Below are 21293 nucleotides of genomic sequence, written 5' to 3'. Positions count from 1 at the left end.
CACAAACGTATTACCCTAATAACTTTCAGGCAAGATGATTTTTCCTTCTGAGAAAAAGCCTTAGCCCTATACTATTGAATTTGTGGCCAATTACAATATTTCATTAACTTATTAATCCAGTGAGTATTTAATGTATTCCTACTATGTGCCAGGGGACAGGGTTTACATTGCGTTTACCAAGATATGTTATTTCATGCACTGTACCCATCATTACATCATTCTACATTATAACAGTGACTATGAGTTCTCTGTATAAGACTATTTCCCCAGGGGAAAGCAAATTCAAAAGGTTGGGGCAAAATGTTCCCTTGGTTTAATGCAGAGGACCATATCACACCTTAAATTCTGGGGGCTTGGTTGATAATTTGGAGGAGTAGATGAGTACGTAAGAGTGTGTAAGGGAGGAGAAACAATCCTTTTCTTATATTTCGATTTCTGCTAAGCTTCAGTTCAGGCTTTCAGAATTGGAGAATCAGCTTCCTGCTTCAAGAAATTGCTAATAAGCAGTAATTAAAGACTGAGAATTTATTCTTTCCATTCCAAACCTGATGTCATTCCCAGATGGAGATATTGGTACTAGTTAGGCAATTCAGCATTTTGGTAAATGAAGGCAGGAGGATTTGGTGTCTCTTGGACCCTGTGGAGACAGAAAGTGGTCCAGGAAGGAAAACTTGTGTTTTATTTTGTTTTGCCCATTGCAATCATTTATACCTTTTTGCTTTAGAACCAGAAGCTGAGGTGGGCACCTGTGTCTTAAAAAAAAAACAAAACGAGGGGCTAGTTCTCTTAAAGAACGCTAATTCATAAACTTTCTACATTCTTATGTCTTTAGAATTGTCAACTCTGCATAAAATGACAATCAACTGAAAAAGATGGATAAATTCCAGTGAACCAATACCCATTGATAGAAAAGAACAGGCATATCAGAAACCAGTGTGAATACAGGCAGTATTATCCTTTATTTAGAAAAAACACACAAAAATACAGCACAGTTGATGTACCATCACCAGGACTTGAAAGCAGAATCAACCACTGTGTAAAAGGTAAAATAAGAGGGCACAGATATCAGGATTTTCCCAGCGTGCTTTATTCATAGACATCTGACAGAAGAGGACCTAACAGAGCTTTGAGGAAAAACTGAATTCTCAGCCCACTGCCACTTTCCAGGAACTTCACTGCAAAACAGTGCTCTGCGCTGGCGGGATGGAGATCTTAGCAATCTCCGTCCTGCTCCCATAGTTTCCTGCTCTCTAAATACAATTATTTATGGGGTCTTAATAAGAGAGCAAGCCTTGTGTGAAAGGAACTCAAAGTGCAGCTTCTAAAAATACACCGAGGCGCCTCTACCGTCCTTATTGTTACAAACTGACGTTTTGCAGTTCGAGCTTAACGACTACACACACACACACACACACACACACACACACACACGAAGAGAGAAAGTAAAGACTGTGTTTTTTCTTTCTGCGATTCTCTTAACTTTGAGTAAACAGTAGTAATTTTCTATTGTCATACTCAGTGCGCATTTCCCAAAGATAACACAACACAAAAGACCTGTTAGCTCCCTTGGAGCTGGGGGTAAGAACGGCAGGAAAAGAAAGCAAAGTTGACCGAGTTCCAGTTTCTCCTTAGCCTGGGGTCCTGAATCTCCAGTCACCTAGATCTTGCAGAGGTGTTTGGAGTTTCACTCCCCTTTTGGAAAGGTTTCCTCGCCCCTTCTCCTCTCCGAGTCCGCTGTCATTTAATCCTCACTTGCCCTTTTTGCTTCCCGCTTTTTGGAGAAATTGGACCTCAGTTTAGGCGTCTTTTGCCAATGGGTTGAAAAGAAGTACAGCTGCCGACGGGAGGATATTAAATAAATGAGCAGGGGCGCGGCGTGGGGGGTCTGCAAGAGGGTCCCCTCCTCCTCTTTCCGCCACGTGCTCCGCAGTTGGGGTGCAGCGCTCCTGGATGGGGTGCTGAGCGGGGCGAGGGTGTGGGGTGAAGAGAGGTGCACCGAGCAGGCTGGAAGGGAAAGAGGCCCTCTAGGAAAGATCGTCTCGACCGAACACAGACGAGAGAAAAAAGCTGGCCCACATGCCCCTAGTGGGGAGCGATCCACCCCACGGAGGCTGGCTTGGGGCGGCGGGGGGGGGTGCGTCGGGGCCTCTCACCTGACTTCCTCCTCTGCTGGCACACAGCTACAATCATCCCCTTCCCGCTCCCCACCCCACCCCCCAGCCAAAAAAAATGCCCAGCCAAACAACGAACAACAAGAGGAAGCCGCAGGCGGCTGGAGGAGGGGTGCGCGCGCTGGGGGCCCGGGAGAGGTGAGGGGGGGTGGTTGGCGGGCGTCAAGAACCGCGCCGCGCACAGCCAAGCGCTCCCCCAGGCGCCCACACTTACCCTCGCGGCCGAGGGTCCGGTCTCCGGCGCCGATCGCAGCGCGCGCCCCTCGTCCGCCCGCGCCCCTCCGGCCCGCTGCCCCCCACACCCGGGCCGGCGCGCTGGGAGGGAGCCTGGGAGCAGCGGCGGCGGCGGCGGCGGCGGCGACTCGGGCTCGGCTCGGCTCGGGCTCCAGCGCGCCCAGTGTCGCCGGCGGTCGCCGAGGCTCCACCGCCAGGGGGAGAAGCCGGGGTGGGTGCGGGGGAGGCGGGCCGGGCCCTCGCCGCCCCGCCGGCCAGCTCGCGCCGCACACGCTCCTCGGCGGCGGCGGGCGGCGGCGGCGGCTAAGCGGGGTCCGCCGAGCCCCCGGGCGCCGCGTGCCCGGCCCGAGAGCTGTGGCTGGATGCGCGCCCGGGTTGCTGCGGGCTCCCGCGGGGGGCGCCCCGGCCGCCCCGGTGCGCCTCCAGACTGCGGGCGCCGAGACCGCCTAGCAGAGAGCGACTCCCGCCGGCCCCTTCCCCCTCCCGCCCCCGCCGCCGCCCCCTCCCTCCCCCCGTTAACATCTCCTCCCTCCCCCCCCCCGTTCCTTCCCTCGGCCCCGCGCGCTCGCTAGCTCGCTCCTCGCCTCTCTCTCCCCTTTAAACGCCCACTTCGGATGGGAAAAGAAGACAACTTAAAGTCAAGTTGCAATTAACTTCCGCGGCAGCCGCAGCTCCGGCGGCGGCGGCGGCACCAGAGGCAGAAGCCGCCGCCTCGGAAGTCCGACGCCGCCGCGCCCGCCCGGGAAGCTGCGCCTGGTCTCGGGCCGTGCTCGACAGCCACCGCCGCCCCCAACGCCCATGCCTGAGTGAGTTCTGCTCCTTTGCCTCTCTCTCTCTCTTTTTTCTTTTTGGCCCCTACTCTTAACCTTTTATCTCTGTCTTTCTTTTTTCGGAATCGATCTAAACTTCACCGTAGCGCCCACCCACCCGCGGTGCCCGTCGTTGGGGCGACTCGGCTCCCCTCTCGTGGGCGCCCGGGACAGGGGTCTTCCGAGCCCCTTCTCTAGCGCGCGGCTGGATCCGGAGGGGTGGCCGGGAGAGTGAGGGAGAGCACCCGGGACGGGGGACCTGAAGATGCCATTCATTCTTTCTCGGGGTGTGGACACCCTCACACACACCTGCCCGACAGACCCTGGCTGAACAAACTCCTTCAGGTCATCGGTAGAACCCCTTTGGGAAGAGAAAAGGGGGATCGAAAAGACCGAAGGAAGCACACGGGGAAAGGGAGACCCTCTTTGTGCGCCCCGGGGCCGGGCTGGCAGAAAGGTGCCGGGCGGAGTAGGCTGGGGAGTGGAAACGTTCCCCCCCCCGGATCGCAAGTTAAGCTCAGCATCCTTCCCCGGTCCATCTGCGCCTTCCTCCGCCCCCCGCCGGCGCGGCTGGTTGGGAGCAGTGGCGGAGAGGGGCCTGGGAAGTTTGTGGCAACTCCTCCATCCCGGGAGCCACTCGGGCCCCGGGGTGTTCAAGTTGGAGCCGGGAGTTTGAAAGGGGCGGCAGTCCGCGTTTCGAGCCCTCGCCGGTTATAGTGAGGTCGGTCCTGAAGGCGCTGCTGGAGGGAATGTGGGTTTGGAGTTGGGCTGGAGGCCGGAAGAGGTGCTGCCCTCTTTGCAGGGACAGAGACATCACAGGTGCGGCCTCGGGGTCCGCGCCGTGTCTCCCTCCTGCGGCCCCGACCCGAGCGTGGCGGCCTTCTCTGAGCGCTCCACTACCGAGGCTCCCGAGGCGGCGGAGCGTGGGTTTGGACCACCACGATGAGAAGGACAAAGCAGGCGGGTGGCAGGTCCGGGGAGTGACAGGCGTGTACCGGGGAAATCCACCGAGCTGGACTCTTGGGGGCGACCCCAGAAGACGGAGAGGGGATTGGGGCTCTTGCTGGAGATTTTGGCCCTGACCTTAATTAGAGCGTAGCAAATTTCACTTACAAGCGTCAACCACCGGATCGCCCCTCAAAAGTGCCCTGGTTGGCAGCTTGGACCTCTGCGCCTTTCCTGGGCGAACTTTCTCAGCAGCATTCCGGATTTCCAGGCAAATGCTGTTAAGACTTGGGACTCCACATGGTTGTAAAGAGACAGAAAAGCTAAAGACGTCCTGTTCTCAGGAGAGAACCTTTCTGCCCCGACTGGCTGGGGGTCCATCCTGGGAGGCCAGGGGGCCTGAGTTTCCCAAGAGGACAGAAGAGGGGGTAAGAATGAGTAAAATGCGACTTGCTGGGTGTCAGGATTTGTCCTAAGCAGTCCCTGAAATCTACAGTGTTTGTACTGCTGACAGAGTAACTCATCCCGCTGAAACTTTCTTGAAATTTACACCCAATCTAAAGTGGATTTTTCTGAGATGTCAGGAATTAAGATTTATTCTGTCGTCAAAAGTAGCTGGGGGGGAAAAAAAAAAAACTAAGACTGGAGAAAGCCAAGGTTGAGGTGTTTGCTGTAAAGACCTTTAATCTGCTGTGTGGTACTCGTGCTATGATTTAGCAGTGGTCCTTTATTTCTATTGCATATTATTTTAGTAGAACAGTAGTACATTCGTATACTGGCTGCTCCAGTCTGCTGGCAAACATTAGCATTCAGGCTTACATTTTTGACAAATGTGCAGACAGGAATAGCATGAATAGGCATCTTAAATATTAACAACCTAAGCATCTGTTGTGAAACAATTTTAATATATTTACTCTGTTTTTCTCACATTGTTAGAAAAGGTTATAATAAGCGCATAATCTCAACTTTAGTTAGCAGGAGTAACTGGCTGTATCTTTCACTACCTCTCCAAGTGTTTAACACAATCACCAGACATAAATACTTTAACTAACTCGGTTAGGCACATTATTAAATACACTTTAGACAATGTGTATTCTATATAAAATGTAACAGTAGCAAAATATGTATCCTATTTGTGCACATTTTAAATGACTATACATTTTATAAATATACCAGGCATGTTTATTCTTCATCTCCATTTGACACTTATTACTTCATATTTTTCCTAATGGAAACAATATTTTAAATGTAGAGTCGTTCAGTCATATGTAATACATAATATGTAAACAGTAGCTATAAAATACAAAGCATTGTTAAATTTGAGTATGGCTGCATGTAACAAGATTATACAAGAGAAATAAGAATCACTGCACAATTTTGTATTCCTTTCTAAATAATGAATACAAATGATGGATGAAAAAAGAACAAATAGGGATTTCCTTCCTAAAGTACTAGTGCCCTAAAATGTGGGGGGTGTGGGTATGGGGGGACAAAGCGGGGGGGGGGAATGAAAGGAGGAAGCAGAAAAAAAAAAAAAGATCAGCAGAGAAAGAAGACTTAAAGAACTTCCAAAAGTCTGAATAGTTATTTCCAGAATCAATGCATTCTTCATTTTCCCACAAGCTGAAATATGTAATAAATAATAGTTCTTTGTATGTAAAAGTATTCCAAAGGAATGCCTTTTGTTCAGTTGTTGTAATAAATTAATATATTCTTTGGTTGATAATCTACAAAAGGAGCTCTTTTGTCTCTCAGCATCTTAAACAAGAACAACAACAAAATGAATAATGGTTTATTTCTGCAAAGAAATCTGTTGCCAAGCTATATGAACCTGCGATTGAATAAGATGGTGTGCTGAGTGATGGTTAGGCAAGTCTGCATTAAATTAGCAAAGACTGAAATATCTGGGAGAGATTTTCAATGATTTTTTTCATGTGACAGGTTGCGGATTGTAAATTAGGCCTAAAAGGTCAGGTGACAGGCACCTGTTCCTCATTATTGTTAAAACCTTTTGGTTACAAACACTGTTAAGCTAAATACAACATGGATATACAGCAGGGACTCTATAAAGCACTCTGGTGGTTTTTCATCTGCTCTGTAAATTTCCAAAAGGGCCATACACAGATATGCCCTTTACACAAACACATCTTTTCTTCTAAGACGTGTTGTCTCGGATGACTCTTGTGTCATATTCGTACCTGGGACTGATGAAGTATATAAAATAAATGCATATGACGGAATCGATCTTCAGACTCTGTCTGGACCTGTTGTAGTCAGATGCAAAAATATTGGTTTTTTTTGCATTTGACTTTTACAGTCCACTGATTAATGATCAGAATTTGTTCAGGTTTTAAATAGAAACCTCCCCAAATTACCTTTTATACTTTTTAGATAAGGTAAGTTCTCATCTTAAATGATGCCAGGAGATATTTTGCTTTGTGCTTATGTATAAGGAGAACCTGAGTTGCTCTATACTGTCAGAGCTTTGTGGTATATAGAAAATGGGAAGAAAACCACATTTTACATGAATGCTGTTAGGAAGGGTATCATTTGCTCTTCATACTTGCCACTTCTCTCAGGGGAGTTCAGTAATCTTTTGATTAGAATTAAAGAATGTGATCGGATTTTTATGAATGGTTTACCTTTAGATATTTCAGAGAGCAGAAGAAGCATACGTATTGAACAGGCCTAAGTAGCACAAGGTTGCAAAATATGAAAGTTGCCAGTTGCTTTTAATTAGCAAAGGAGGAGGATTTTGAGTAAATTCGGTAACTGAGATGATTGAATTCTCTATTTAAATATGTTCTTTGTCTCTTTTGGTTTGGTATAGTTTCTGCTTATTATACTAAGTAGTCATTTTTAGCATTTGTGATCAGATTACAGAACAGTCATCCTTCTTGCGTTTCCAGTTGGTTTTCAAACTCCAAAACTCCGGGATGCTTTTAACAAATTGGTTTACATTTTGACAGAACAGAGTTAAGTTAATTAATAGATCAGGCACGAAAATCCTCCACGCTAGGGTGTATTTTCTGGTAAAATGAAAGTTGTGTTTCAGCACGATGAGCATCAGGCTTCAGTAATCTGTTCCTCGTGTGGAATGAACACTTCCTACTTCAAGCTAGCAGGCACCTACTGTTTATTTACGCTGCATTAAACTGACAGCTCAGCAATCAGAGGAAAAATATTACTTACCTTCCTGAAGTAAATACCAGTTTATAGGTTAGTGCACGTATTTATATTCCTGTCACCACTAAATAACGGCTCTGTCTCCACTTTAACATCTACCTGTACTATAATCCAGGGCTTTAGACTCTTCCTGGTTGGGGGTAGGGGTCGAGAGGAGTTTTCTTATCATTTCCCAGTGGCTAAAGTTTTAAAAAGAGTCATTTTATCTTCTCATTTTTTGTCCTGCGAGAATCAGTTGAAAGAAATATTATACATTTTTCCTTTGCATACTTCAACTATAATATCCAAATCCCCAAAGAATCCACATGCCACTTAAAATAGTCATCTTAGAGCAACCTCAAGACAAATATGTTCAGACACATTCAAGTGTACGTTTGCTAAATTAAACTCTCTACAAAATTCCAAAGAGATAACTTCAACTATTTGATTTCTTAGATAATAACTTTGATAAAGTGTCTTCTATTCCCAGCCATAGATGGAATGCTTCAGCTTTTAATGGAGGTCTGCAAATATGAGTATAAAGTGGGACACATTGATTGATTGATTAATACTGTTAACTTTCCTCTGAAAATATCCTTGCCTCCTTTGTCTTTCTGTTTAATCTGCCAACCTTGAATTTCAAATTTTTGACAATACTAAATGCATTTGTTGTTTTTCTTCTTAAGTTGACAGCCCATTCTCTTTGGAGACCCCTAGAAACTTTAAAATACTGTTAACGTTGAATTCCAAAACTTATTATTAACTTGAGAAAGTGCTCGTTTTCGAGTATGCCCTGTAAGTAGCTCTTAATGCTCATCCTGTACCCACGGTTGTTAATCTCTAATCACATGTTCCATTGACATCAGAGCAGAATGTGGTCTTAATACAGCATGTAAATCAAATCTGTTACACGAGGTTCTTCTCTTTCTCTCCCAAAGAAAAAGTGTCTGCTGTGGTAGTTTATATATCATTCCTAAGTGTTATTCTCAATGGTAAGTCTATCTCAACTTGATGTCTTCATAGAGTGTGAGCAACACATTAACACACATTATTTAGTACTTTTGAACTTATGCCAACGGTACCTTTTGCTGTTTATTTTTTTTAAGTCTTTTTTAAGATCAGATATTTCATTTCAGAGTAAATAGATACAGATTGTGTGTATATATATTCAGGGTGAGATTTAGTAGCGTAGCATTTCTCCAGCATATTGGCCTATTTTTATTCTTTCAAGTTATTCTGTATCACTTCCACAGTTGTTGCTGTCTGAAGGTTCGTAAATAGAAATTCTCATCACCTCTTTCAATGGACTCTCAAGGATGTAATTTAGCGTATGCGGTGATCCAGTTTAGTTATGAGAGATGAAAATTAGTTAACCGGTACCCCAGCATTTATGTCCCTAGATTCAGCTGCAATTTTTTCAGTCCAGTTATTTGATATTTGGTAGTGAAGTGTCCTGTAATCAAACATTAAGAGTTGGTTCAGTTTCCAGTGGAGAAACGATCTTGCTGGATAAGACGTTTAACTGTGCAGTGTTTCATTACACTCATCCCTCCCTTGAGAGCCTGCGTATTGTGGCACGAGTTGTGGCTGCACCTTAGGGGTGCAGGTCCCCCACATGAAGCTGAGATGCTTGCAGAAGAAGCAGATGTCAGGCTGCACTTGGTCCTGCCTTTGCTCGGATGTCTGTGGACCTGCATTTCCCTCCACCCCTTCCTTGGCACCCCTTCCCCCCAGGTGTGCAGGAAATGGAGGGCGTTGTACCCGGTGAAGTGGGTGGACTCTACCCAGAGCTATGACCTGATTTGTGACGTACCCTCAGAACTGCAGTAATGGTCCAGCTGCTTCACAGGCAACTGGTAACCACCTCATTTGGTGATGCTTCTGCCTTGCTAGCAGTGCCAGAGAGAACTTCGTCATTGTCACCTCATCAAAGACTACTTCTTGAGAGCTCTCTTGTAGGGCTAGATTCGGAGAGCAGCCTCTGATATTTGGAGGGTAAGTGGCAGAAAAGTTCCATATGGGGAATCAGGGCTATAGTAGCCACAGGGAGAGACCGGCATTTAGTGTCCAGGGGAGGTTTCTGTGTTGGGATGTTGCTTTTTCTCAGCGAGAGATGATTTGGGACCAGATACCAACAGAAATTCTGCAGTGTGAATTCTACTCTGGGTGGTGAAATGTGGTAGAAAGCTCCCAGGAGAAATTACTAGATCTTCTTTCCCTGAGATATTTAAGGAAAAGGTAGTCAGTAATCTGTGAGAGGGGGAACTCTTTAGATGCAGTTTTCCAGGAAGCTGGGCATATAGTAGAGTTGATTGCTAGAGGTTCTTTTCTAGTCTTACTCCGTGGTTTCTGATATGCTGTTAAGAGCAAGCAAAAGACAATTTGGCCTTTTAATGTTTATAATGTTAAGGACTTTAAGGTAAAAGAGGTTTTCTGTTGTGAATACTTTATTGTAATAGATACTATAAATAAAATAGAACCTAGTATATGCAGATATCTTTTAAACTTGAGATAGTCTTGAATATAGTGTGTCCATAATTAGCTGTTTGATGTTGAATGCAACTGAGTTTTCCTGTTCCAGTGAACCAGAAATGGAAATCACTGGGGATTAACAACAGGGCTATGTGATCATTCTTGATATAGCAGACCTTTTTTTCCTGTTCACTGATAAAAATATTTTATCAGTAAAGAAAGCACTCCGTTCAAATGCTTACAGTTTTAAATTTTAAAAGAATATCTAGAATTAATAAAATAATCCAAGTGTTTCTCACTATATTTTCACCAACTGAAATAAATGATACCTAGATGTTCTAATAGTAGACAGATTTCTCCAGGCTGTGAGAGGTTGGAACAATATTTTAATAACTGTGCTTTAAAATTTTTTTTTTAGAGGTGGGCTCCCTTTGGGGTGGTTTAAGAGGACTCAAAAACAATTTAGAACATTATCTTAAAAGTTTAAAAATGACAGTCTTACTTTGTAAGGAGTCATTGTATTTTAATAATACTGTACACATATTAGTGTTATTGGAGCAGTAGACAGTTAATTACAGCCTTTTCTGAGACATGTTAACTGTATACTAACAGTCATGTTAAAAAAGAATGATGTATACTCTTACATACAAGCTGCTGCTTGCTAGACTCTTTTCAAAATAGTCTTTTAGAATGTATGGAGTCAGATTTTGGGTCCAGAATTATCAGAATGTTTTCTACTAAAGCAACTTTATTTTAAAACTTTTCACTGGGATGTAAGCTTTTCAGTTTTCTTTTTTTTTCTCTTTCTTTCTTTCTTTGTAATTAGCATTGGCTTGATCACTTTTGCCAGTGGCTTTAGAAATCAGAGTCCCTCAGTAGTTTTAGCCTTCCCACATTGTATTTTGAGATGTCTACATTTTTGTTTTGTGATGACTTTGGCCAACATAAGCCATTAAAAGCTTATTGAGTTGATTTAGCACCTCTTAGTACTACTCTTTGTGGAATCGTTTTTGTCACTGTTTCTTGAGCCAAGCTATGTTTTCTTACAATTCTCTGTAACCTGATATTTAAGATACGTTTGAGCAATTGATCATAGCAGTAGTTCTAAGAATATTTTATTTTCCAAATCTAAAGCCTAGGTTTTTGCTTTGGCTTCTGGTATGGCAGAACAATGCGTGACTGAAACTAGTGAGGTTTAAAGCTGGACTGAGCCTGCCTTAGACAGTTATAGCAAATTGGTTAACTATTTGAACTCCCTTGGTGAATCTGGATATGTTAACCTTGTAACCAATACAGCACTTAAAAATGCACTAGGATTCCCACTTTACAAATTTTTAGGTGCTGCCCTTATTTATTTCTACAAGGTATTCAACTACAAGAAAAAAATTCAACGTAAGGTACATGTCTGTGTTATAGAAAACAGTAGAAGCTTCGCAGTTAGCGTTCTGTCTTGCGTGGAGAGCACTCGTTAAAGATTTGCTAAATTAATAATAAAATAGTGAATTTAGCTTGTGCTGATATGGTTTAATGGGAAAAGACTTTCCTCTCTAATTTTCTGTTTTTACTCGGGTTATCTGCACGCTTAATCTACACATGCCCGTGTTCTGGATAATTGAGTGTTTTTTTCTCCCTGTGCTCTGTCATTTTGGACAGTAGCACTGGGGTTTGTTTTATCCTCACTGACCTTGAGGATGAGGCAAAGTCTGTCTGATTAGGTTCATGGTCCTTTGGTGTTCAGCTGTGGTAACAACAACCTATTCTGGTATAAGCACAGAGCACTCCCTGGAGGTCCTTGCAGTTAGGCTACCATGTAATGGTTTTTTTGATATTCTGGGGCCAAAAATACCATGTGGCCCAAGTCTGATTGACCTCTACCTGTTCTTTTCTACAATAATGATTTTTTTCAGGACCCCACTGGATAAATATCAGCCATGATTAATTGCATAAATAGATATATTTTTAATTGTAGCTGTATCCATTATTTTAAAATGTTTTGAGAGTTAGGGTATTTATATTAATGAAGATTTCACTCCATTCCTTAAGGGTTGTGTTAGATGCATCTAAAACATTCTGAAAAGTTCTGGCCATTCTATGAAAGTTATCTTTAAAAAAGACACTTCCTCTTTAAATTGATTTTCATGCGTGTGGCTCTTTACAAGACAGTGTTAGTTACACAAAGAAAAGTATTCCTGAAGCCGTACACTGCTGTGTGACCTATTCCATTATCATGCACATTCTGTCTCTTTAAAAACAGTCTCCTCTATTTGCCCTATTAATTGTTGATATGTTGCCATCCACGAGACAAAAATTAGAGCTGTAATTAAATAATCATGTGATGCTCCTTTAGTGCCAGTGAGAGCAAACTCATTTTTCCAGGCCCTGATGGTCACTGATTATTGTATTACTACCGGCTTGTTTTTTTTTTTTTTTTTAATGATTCTCTATCTGTAGATTACCTAACTACTGTCCTTCTTTGCAAAATTAAAGAACATAGAGAACATTCAGCCAGTTAATTGGCTGGAGGTCCTCAGGGATGTAAGGTAGACATACCTTTTTTTGCTTTTGGTCACCTGGTAGGTTCTTTGGGGAGGCTACATCAGTGGTGTGGTTGCCTGCCATTTCATTTACACTGGTGTTTTGGCTGGGATGGAGGCATATGGGGAATGCCAGGAGAATTACAAAAGGAGCCGGGTATTAAAATTCAGAAATGATTAAAATTGAAATAAAAGGATGCTGCTTCTTTGCCAGTACTCTGGCAGTCATAATGACACATAGAGATTAGTTTCCACCTTCATCTTTTCCTTCTTTTTCATTTCCTCTTGTTTACTGTTGACACATTTTCCTTATGTCTGTCTCCCGTCTCTGTCTCTTTTTGCACTATTGTGCATTCCTAGTTGTCCCTCTTTCCTTAAGCATGGAGAAGCCTACTTAACCTTATTATAACAATAACAGAATAGGTTATTAATATTTAATATGCACATGATTAAAATTTCTTTCCCTTAAACATAGGTCAGCTGTATTATTATTAACTGGCATGTAATTTTTCATTTAAAATATTCTTATCCTGCCCTTGCTGTTTCTGAAATGTAGTCTACTTTACTGGTGATTTAATACATAATGTTTAGAAAACTGTGGTCGGCTAGTGAGAAAAGAACTTACCAGTCATGGATAATCAATTATGCATGAATTCAGATGTAACAGATGGAATCTGGTGAGTTAAAGTTTCCCTTTGCCTTAGTGGTTTTTTTGTTTTTTTTTTTTTAAATTTGTTTGTTTGACACCTGTCTCCTATATAGATAAACATCTAATGTAGCATGTGAGAAATTTCCTTATATATCTCTATATTCTCTTTAAAGTGAACTTGATTTTTAAAATTGAATTTAAGGGCAGAGAATTTCTTTTTTTTTTTTTTTTTTGTGGTCTTAAAGATGATCAGACTCTTTTCCAACACTTTGTAGGTACAGAACCGGGTTCTGCTTGGCTTATGAAGGGTAACTCTTCGACTTGGTAGAGGAAGAAGCAAGACCTGAATCTAGGGTTCCTACCTTTTCTCCGCTTCTTTTCCCACTATGTCATTTATCCTTTTTTGTAGGAGTTGCCTAATGATAGAACACTATTACACTAACTCTGGGTTTTAAAGAATTTCTGATGAAAATTGTGGTTGTCTAGTTTTAAGTTGTGTGACATTCTCTTGTATGACATGCAAATAGTATCTGTGAACATGTATATCATGTTATGCTATATGTATATCATACGTACATTTATTCATACTAGGTTGTTGGCCAAACAGTTGGATTTTTCAAATCTATTGAGAATGCCCCAAGACTTGGCTTATATCTGAAACTACAGCATATGCCAGCCACAAAGATGCCTTTACCCTAGCTTGCAGTGTTGTAAATTCTTAGTGACAAAACCCCTTTGTGCAAAGTGAACCTAAAAGTTAGTTTTGAGAGTCTTGTTACCTCCACAGAGAGATAAGTTTAATTTTCATTAAATATGATATGAATGTGTAGTATTTTTTTCAGTTGCACAAGTAATGAAACAGTGGGTATTGTCCATCTTTAGAGCAATTACAGTCTCAAAACAGTTACAGGCTGGTCCCCATCAAAAATTTTCATAAATATGCTGTTTGTTTCTCTTCCAAGTGTATTTATATATAGATAAAAAAATAGAAATGAAAATAGTCTTTACAGAATAAACAAAAATAAATGATTAAAAAATAGCCTGAAGGCTCACTAGTTCTGTTTTTAAAATTATACTGCAGCATTATTTATCAACTTTTTGCTTCATATCAGCTGGGAAGTTGCACGTGTATTTATAGTCCACGTTGGTTATCTAATGAATTAAATTCCACAATAAACACACTAATAAAGAAGGCCACACCTGCAAAATAGGTAACTGGATATGCTCTAGCTACAGTTATGCTGTGAAACTATTTTTTAGTATTTTATTTAGGCTTTTATACCCAATAAGTATGTAATTTTACTTTGGCTTTACTATGTAATCATATTCCTTAGTCATGCATCAGAAAAATACATATATATAGGAATGAACTTCAATGAGATACAATTTATATATGAATTTCCAGTACATTAAAAATAAAACTCCATCATTAATATAAAAGTCCCTAATATAAAATCAGTAAGAAGAGATGATAGGAAACAGAATATCAGACAATATACTGGGAAAAAAAAAAAAGATATTACAAATTATTGCATGCAGAAATAAATACTTCAATTGTAATTACTATCACAAAAAAGTGACTGATAAAAATAAATCTGAAAGCCTTTTGGACTTTTTATAACAAAAAATATACTCTTTTATTAATAAATAGGATCTAGAATCTTTATATAGAGATAGTTTATAAATTATTACATTGACTACATTTATACAGTTGTTTTACCTCTGTGGCTGGACTGCATAAAAGCGTCCTGCAGATGTTCCCCTGGGACGGTCTACTGTTTCATGAGTATAGTTAATTTTTACTCATTTGAAAAATATCCAGAAAGAATGTTTGGATATTTGAATGTTGGATATTTGGAGTGTTTGGTTTTTGTCTATCCTTCCTCTTTTGCTAAGATACAAGAATATAGAAGAACATCTGAAAAGAGAACCATTTTCTTGCCTCAGAGGACCATCAGATTACCTACTTTGGGTGAGATCTTGGTCTCTCATTATCAATCTATGTTACTTATCCCTGGGTCAGGTAATCATCATATGAATTAATTATCCAGCATAGACTGCACTGTGCTGGCGGCAGGTAAGGACAAAGCAGTGGCGGGTTGGCATCAAGGAGGCAGTTGTCAGTGTGTTGTAGCTTATTGTTTTTCTGTGTGGCATGATAATATACGTCTGCCAATCTTAGGAACAGATGAAAGATTGTTTTGCTTAGTTTTGTTGTTTTTACATTTTTTTAATTGAGGTAAAAGATATATACCATAACAGATGCCACTTGGGCAGCTTGTAAGTGGACAATTCAGTGGCCTTAATTACACTCACACTGTTTTGCACCCAGTGCCACAGTCTCTTCCAAATATTTGCCGTCATCCCAAAGAGAATGTGCTTTAGTTTTGGATTACACTTCTCCTTCGCTTCAACAAATTTCAAGCATTATAGGGGTATTTAATCACTGTCCAGGTGTGTTGCACTTGTTTCTGGTGGTGGCTTTTCTTCCCAATGAACAACCCCTGTCCACTGCTTTGTGGCGATGGGCACAGCGGTACAAAATCAGATGTTGCCTGTGGCTGGTACTCTCCCCCAAAACAATCTGAACCCGGATTCAGGTCTATTTTAACCTCAAACTCTTTTTCCCTTTAAGTAAGCCGAGGAAGATTAAAATAGCATTCACATCACTAAGATTTGGTTGATATGTCTTGGCTAAATGTTGATTGGGAACAGTTCCTGTTTGACTTCATTGGAATTCAAATCCCCTGAGCTTCCTGAGAGTACCACACAGCAGCTAGGTGCCCTGCCACTAGCTCTTGGGCACAGACAATGTGAACACTTCACTTCTGCTTAAGTGCAATGACTAAGTCTAGAAATGAGTTGAACAGTTTTCAACTGTTGCAAAGGGAGTCCCACTCCAGGTTGAAATTTTCTGGGAGAAAAAGCCTGCTGGACTATGTTGAAGAAAAAAAAAAAAAAAAGAATTAGAGAAAACTGGGATGGTTCTGGCTGCAGTAAATAATAGACTGATTTTGGAACTTTACTTCCACGTGTAATTTTGTTTAGTCGCTTATGTCTGTGATGATAAATCATATACTTGCACAGAATTTCTGGCACCCCCCGCTAAGTCTCACGCAAGTGCGCAAATGCTAATTTGTCATGGTTCCTCAAACAGCAGACTTTTATTCACCAAATCAATGATCTAATAGCTTGCCCCCTCCCTTATTTTTTTTGTTTGAAGCAAGTAGCTTGCCTGCACATATATTTCTTAAATTTGGGGGTGAGTGCTGGTTCCTAGAAAAGCTTTAACTTTTCCAAGTGACCCCAGGATCTTCATCTCACTTGAGGATGTCCTAGCAGGTATATTTGATTTCCTGTCTTCAAAACATTACCTAATCCAATAGATGCCAAACTTGGCTGTACACTGGAATCGCCTTGGTAACTCTCAACCACCGCATACCTGGCTCCTACCTGTGGCAGTGGGGTGCAGCCTGGACATCTGGGTTGTTGAAGTAGCTCGCAGGTGATAACATGCAGCAGATTTGAGGAGCCACCGAACTAACTTCTGATCGTGCACCTGGCTTTACCGCCCAAGATTGCAAGAATCTTTCTAAGATTCTCACCAACATTCACTTGTAAGAGCAGTTCCTGGATTCCTTTCCCTGAGAGGGCAGGCACCGTGACACACTCCTGGAGTACAGACAGGAGTCCACCCTCAAGATGTTGACAGACTTACACTTGGGAGGGGCAGACATGTAAATATGAAATGCCACACTGGAGGACAGGGGCTGGGATGGGGCATCGAGAAGGAAGTAGCTAATAGCTGGAGGAGGCTTTGGACAGAAGAGGTACAATCCAGCTGCATGTTAAAGGATGTGGCAGAGGGAGAAGCGGGAGGGCGGGCACTCAGAAGCAATGGGGAGAAGACAAGGCAACCTGAAACTCTTAAGTAATTTGGTAATTTGGCGATAGCTACATAACTATGTGAAGGTCTCAAGAGCATTGCTTTTGGAACCTGGCCCCCTCCCTACTCAATTTTGGAGCTAGTTCTAGATAGAGATGCCAGTTTTCATGGAATTATTACCACTGTACCTTGTCAAGGTTATGCTCCACACTGACATCTATGGAAGGAAAGGTAGCTTTTTAAAAAAATTTGTCCAATCAATTCTTGCTTTAAAAAAGGTAATATTTCTGGGTGAAAGGACCCGATAGCCCATCAGGTTCTAGAATCCAACTATAATGGCTGCTCACTTCCCTTAGCCCACTCTCTCCAAACTAGCTTAAACATTGGCCTTTCTTTGCTTAGCTTTAATGCTGACCTTTGTCTATTAAAACCATAATCCAAATGACCAGTGGGTGTTTATATCCACCTTAAAGTAATTAGGAAAACAACTTTTGATCACTCTCAGTCTGACTATAACTGAAACCCCACGTATTAGGGAAAAAACAAAAACAAAAAACCTTAGGCCCCCTATTTAGTGTTCTTTATTATTTCTCCTTTATCTCTCCGGAAATATATTCAAGCCTTTTGCTATGATTTTCTGCAGTACACCATTATTTGTTTGGTGTTTGGATACCCTCCCGGTTTGAGTAGGTATCTACATTAAAGCTTCCAAAAAAGCCATTTCTAATGGCAACTATGCTTATTTAACGTGGGGGTGGGAGAGAGGATGGCAAGTGATTCTGTGGTTTTTAGCTTCACCTATGAGCTATTTAAATGTTCATGGAAAGCAGCATTTGGGGTAAATGCATATTATTCCAAATGTACTCAAGGACCCTTTCACATACAGACAGGTCTAGAAAGTTGTCTTAAATCTGTGTGCAGCGGTACCCAATTCTCATTCCATGCAACCTTACAGATCTATGGGCTCATTCTAGAATGGAAAATGGGGCTTCCCTGGTGGCGCAGTGGTTGAGAGTCCGCCTGCCGATGCAGGGGACACGGGTTCGTGCCCCGGTCCGGCAAGATCCCACATGCCGCGGAGCGGCTGGGCCCGTGAGCCATGGCCGCTGAGCCTGTGCGTCCGGAGCCTGTGCTCCACAACGGGAGAGGCCACAGCAGTGAGAGGCCCGCGTACCGCAAAACAAAAACAAAAACAAAAATGGAAAATGACTTCAATTTGGACATGATTAGAATGTCTGAAAGCCTGGTCCTGGATTTACTTAGTCATCTTTGATAGAAGTTCTCCAGATAAATGCTGTCCGATAGAACTTTGTGCGATGGTGGAAGTGTTCTGTAATCTACACTGTCCCATAGGATAGCCACTAGTCACATGGGGCTATTGGACACTTGATATGTGACTGAGGAACTAAATTGTAAATGTTACGTAATTTCAGTTAATTCACATTTCAATGATATAGCCACTTTTCCCTCTGCTAACTCCATCTCACTTCCGCAATCTCTAAAAGGAATTGTCCTTGCAATTAGCAGTGGAATTTGGTTGCAAGTGACACTGTGAGCGTTTGGCTCTCATTTATTTATTCAGACTGTAAATATTGCAAGGACGCTGTACAAATCCTTGGTGATAGGGCAGTGAGCAAGACGCAGCCACTGCTCTCATAGGGTTTACAGTCTAGTGTGGGAGATATTTATTAAGCCAGTAATTATCCACATTGTTCATTGATGATAACTGTGACAAAGGAGAATTGCCAGAGGCTATGAGAGTGTAAAATGGGGACCAGACCTTCTTGTAAAATGAGTCAGAAAGTTTAATCAAGAGTTCTGTTTATTCACTAAACGCCGTGAGCCGGCTTCCCTTCCCCAAGTTCAAGGCTAGGTCAGGCTGACTGCAGGACCCAGAGCTCTCAGAGTAGGGCAGCTACCATGTGCCATGCCATGACCTCCAGAGATGCGGGGTCTATCTGATTCAGCTGCATACACACACGCACGCACGCACACACACACACACACTGCAAACTTCTGAACTTGATCAAATAGATCCTCTCCCCAAGCTATGCAGTTGTGATGATGTCAGTCACAGATAAGATGTGAGAAGAAGGGTGCAGACGTTTACAGGATATTGCATTTCCTCTCCTATATATGTTTTGACAAAGTTGTTTGGGCTCCAGCCCCAGTTCTTTTTTCCTCTCTGCTCTTACAAATTTATATTTGGTCCATTCAAGAAACGATGTGGAAATCAGTCCTGACATCCCAGACAGACAAAATGAGACACATGACAGCAGAACATATGGCTCAAAGAGACATCCTTATATGGCCAACACAGACCGTATTCCCAGAAATTCATATATGGAAAACACCACCTGCAGCTAAAGCCAAAAAACAAAGAGTTGACACGACAAAAAGAGCAATATGCCACGTAAAATGTGCTGTTTTAAGAGTGTGGAGAGATAGCCAACAGTATTTGAATTTAAAAATTTGAAAAAAAAAAAAAAAACCACCATGTCCTTAGAAAGTGCTAATGGTGGTAAGCACTGCTTTGCTAACACAGTCACTGGCGGAGCTGTCATATCTTAAAAACGTTCAAATTCTAAATACTTTCTCTGTTTATTACAAATGTATGTGCTATTCAGAACTCCGAATGTGTTTTAATGCTTTCGGATATCTGCCTGTATATTTATCTTAATATGTTGCCATGTGAAACATGCAGTAGTCCTTTTATTATTCAACTTTAAAAAAAAATCTTGTCATCTGTTAAAATATTTTATCTCTGCTACCTTTGTGTAGCCAGTCCGAGTGCCTTCTTCTGTGATAAAAAACTGATGCACTGTTTTAACTGTACACCCACAAGTTAAATAGTTCATGTATTTGACTTGCAATATTTCATGTTCTTGAGGTTTTCTATTTTCATAGCTAGATTTATTAAGTTTAACTTTATTCAATACTCTCTTGCATCTTTGTTGCCAAATTTAAGATGCCTGTGTAGAATAAAATTGATGCCCCCCTATTATGATAGTTTATTTTCACATATGCCTTGAAAGGTGGTATTTTCCTAATTACCTTTCTTTTCTTCTTCTTTATTTTAGAATGAGTATTCTAAAGGGGTAGATAATATATAGGAAGTTCATCAGTGTACTGTATCACTTGGAGGACATAAACCTCGGTGCCATTTTACTTATGTCATTTCTTATATAGTTCCTAAATAAATTATTGCTTGGGGAAAATTAGTTATGTATATGTGATTAACAGATTTGTAATTGTACTATATTGTTTTCTTAAAAATAGTAAAGTCATTATTAGATGTCTTTATCCTCATTTATTCTGTTTATCATTTTCCAAGGCCACGTCCGTCCTTACTACACATTTTTATGTTTTGTGTTTGAGAATTAGCTTATAATTCCTGGATAGAAGGTGTTATTCAAATTTAAAGATTAATATTTGAATCCCCACATCATTAGGAGGCTAAGGCAATCAGGAAACTTTTTGTCTTGTTTATTTGTGTAAATAATGGGATAACCATCATTTACAATATTTTATGCCAATGTGTCTTAATATTGATATTTTCAGTCACCCTTTTTTAGTTTCCTTTTCTCTTTGCTCAAATTTTGTTTTGCCCAACAGCTGTCTTCCTTCTCTTTCTTTCTTTTTTTAAACGTTCAACTTGAGTTGCATTTGCATGGATAAATGATTTTTTGCAGTCCACTATACTTTTTCTCTATTTTTAAATTTTGCTATTGTTTGTAAATTTGTACACTTGTGATGCTAGAATGCACTGTCCCTACTGAAAGAAAATCAGGCAGGTTTCAGGGGAACATGTCAGGCATCACCAGTTTGAAGCAACTATTAAAATACACATCTTGAAAATTCCTAATTTGACCTACCATATTGCAAAAATCATTGTCATTCTAAGGATAATTGAGTGTTATCCATGTTTTTCTTTTTGAATATCAAACATTAAAAAAAAAAGTTTACATCCATCCATCCACAATACCAACTCTGACGGCAGTGCTGTGTTTTGCCATGTTTATATATTTCCTTACTGACTGTATTTCTTATACTTTAATTAAAATACCCGCCTCCATACTTCCCCACATTTCAACTTTTGAAAATATGTTATCATTTGAGCTTTTTAGTAACGATTGCCTTATGTTTATTTTCTTGTTTAGGATGCTGGGTTTTGTGTTTTATTATCACATTCTTTTGCCCTAGGCTTGGGTTTCTATGCGCCAAGATTTCACTGTTGCCTTCCTCAATTTTCACTAACCTTTCTGGTTTTGTGAGTGAAACGTGGGTGCCATTAAGAGTGATATATTTTCATTGTGTTTCTCCTAAACTTGTCCTCCCTGGGAGGCCATTATTTCCTATACTTTATCTTCTGCTTTACCTTCTGCTTTTCTTAGATTTCTCATGTACACACTAAGAGTGTATTGGTAG

General features: G+C 41.4%; 2 protein-coding genes across 3 annotated transcripts in view; one reads left to right on the top strand and one right to left on the bottom strand.

Annotated features, from left to right (window-relative positions):
* Positions 1–940: 940 nt before the first annotated feature.
* On the bottom strand, positions 941–3205 carry LOC149749449 (uncharacterized). Its single transcript, XM_089909937.1, has 3 exons — positions 3053–3205; positions 2386–2851; positions 941–2004 (listed from the first exon to the last, which is right to left on the bottom strand). Exons 1-3 carry the CDS (start codon positions 3203–3205, stop codon positions 1742–1744), a joined length of 882 nt encoding a protein of 293 aa, XP_089766063.1. The 3' UTR covers positions 941–1741.
* Positions 3027–21293, top strand: part of SATB1 (SATB homeobox 1) — a 99764-nt gene continuing 81497 nt past the window's right edge. The window contains exon 1 of one of the 2 annotated variants that reach the window (XM_030764059.2): positions 3027–3211. The gene's annotated coding sequence lies outside the window, so the exon portion shown is untranslated. Of the gene's footprint in view, positions 3212–9179; positions 9320–21293 lie in introns of those variants that run through there. The other variant, XM_022554705.3, reaches the window with a different exon arrangement.

Source organism: Delphinapterus leucas, chromosome 4, assembly GCF_059928025.1.
Source record: "Delphinapterus leucas isolate spDelLeu-1000000601 "Yukka" chromosome 4, BTC_Dleu_Yukka2, whole genome shotgun sequence".
In the NCBI taxonomy this organism is placed as follows: domain Eukaryota; kingdom Metazoa; phylum Chordata; class Mammalia; order Artiodactyla; family Monodontidae; genus Delphinapterus; species Delphinapterus leucas.
The sequence above is the reverse complement of the archived record's forward strand: the minus strand, read 5'-3'. Positions and strand labels throughout refer to the sequence as shown.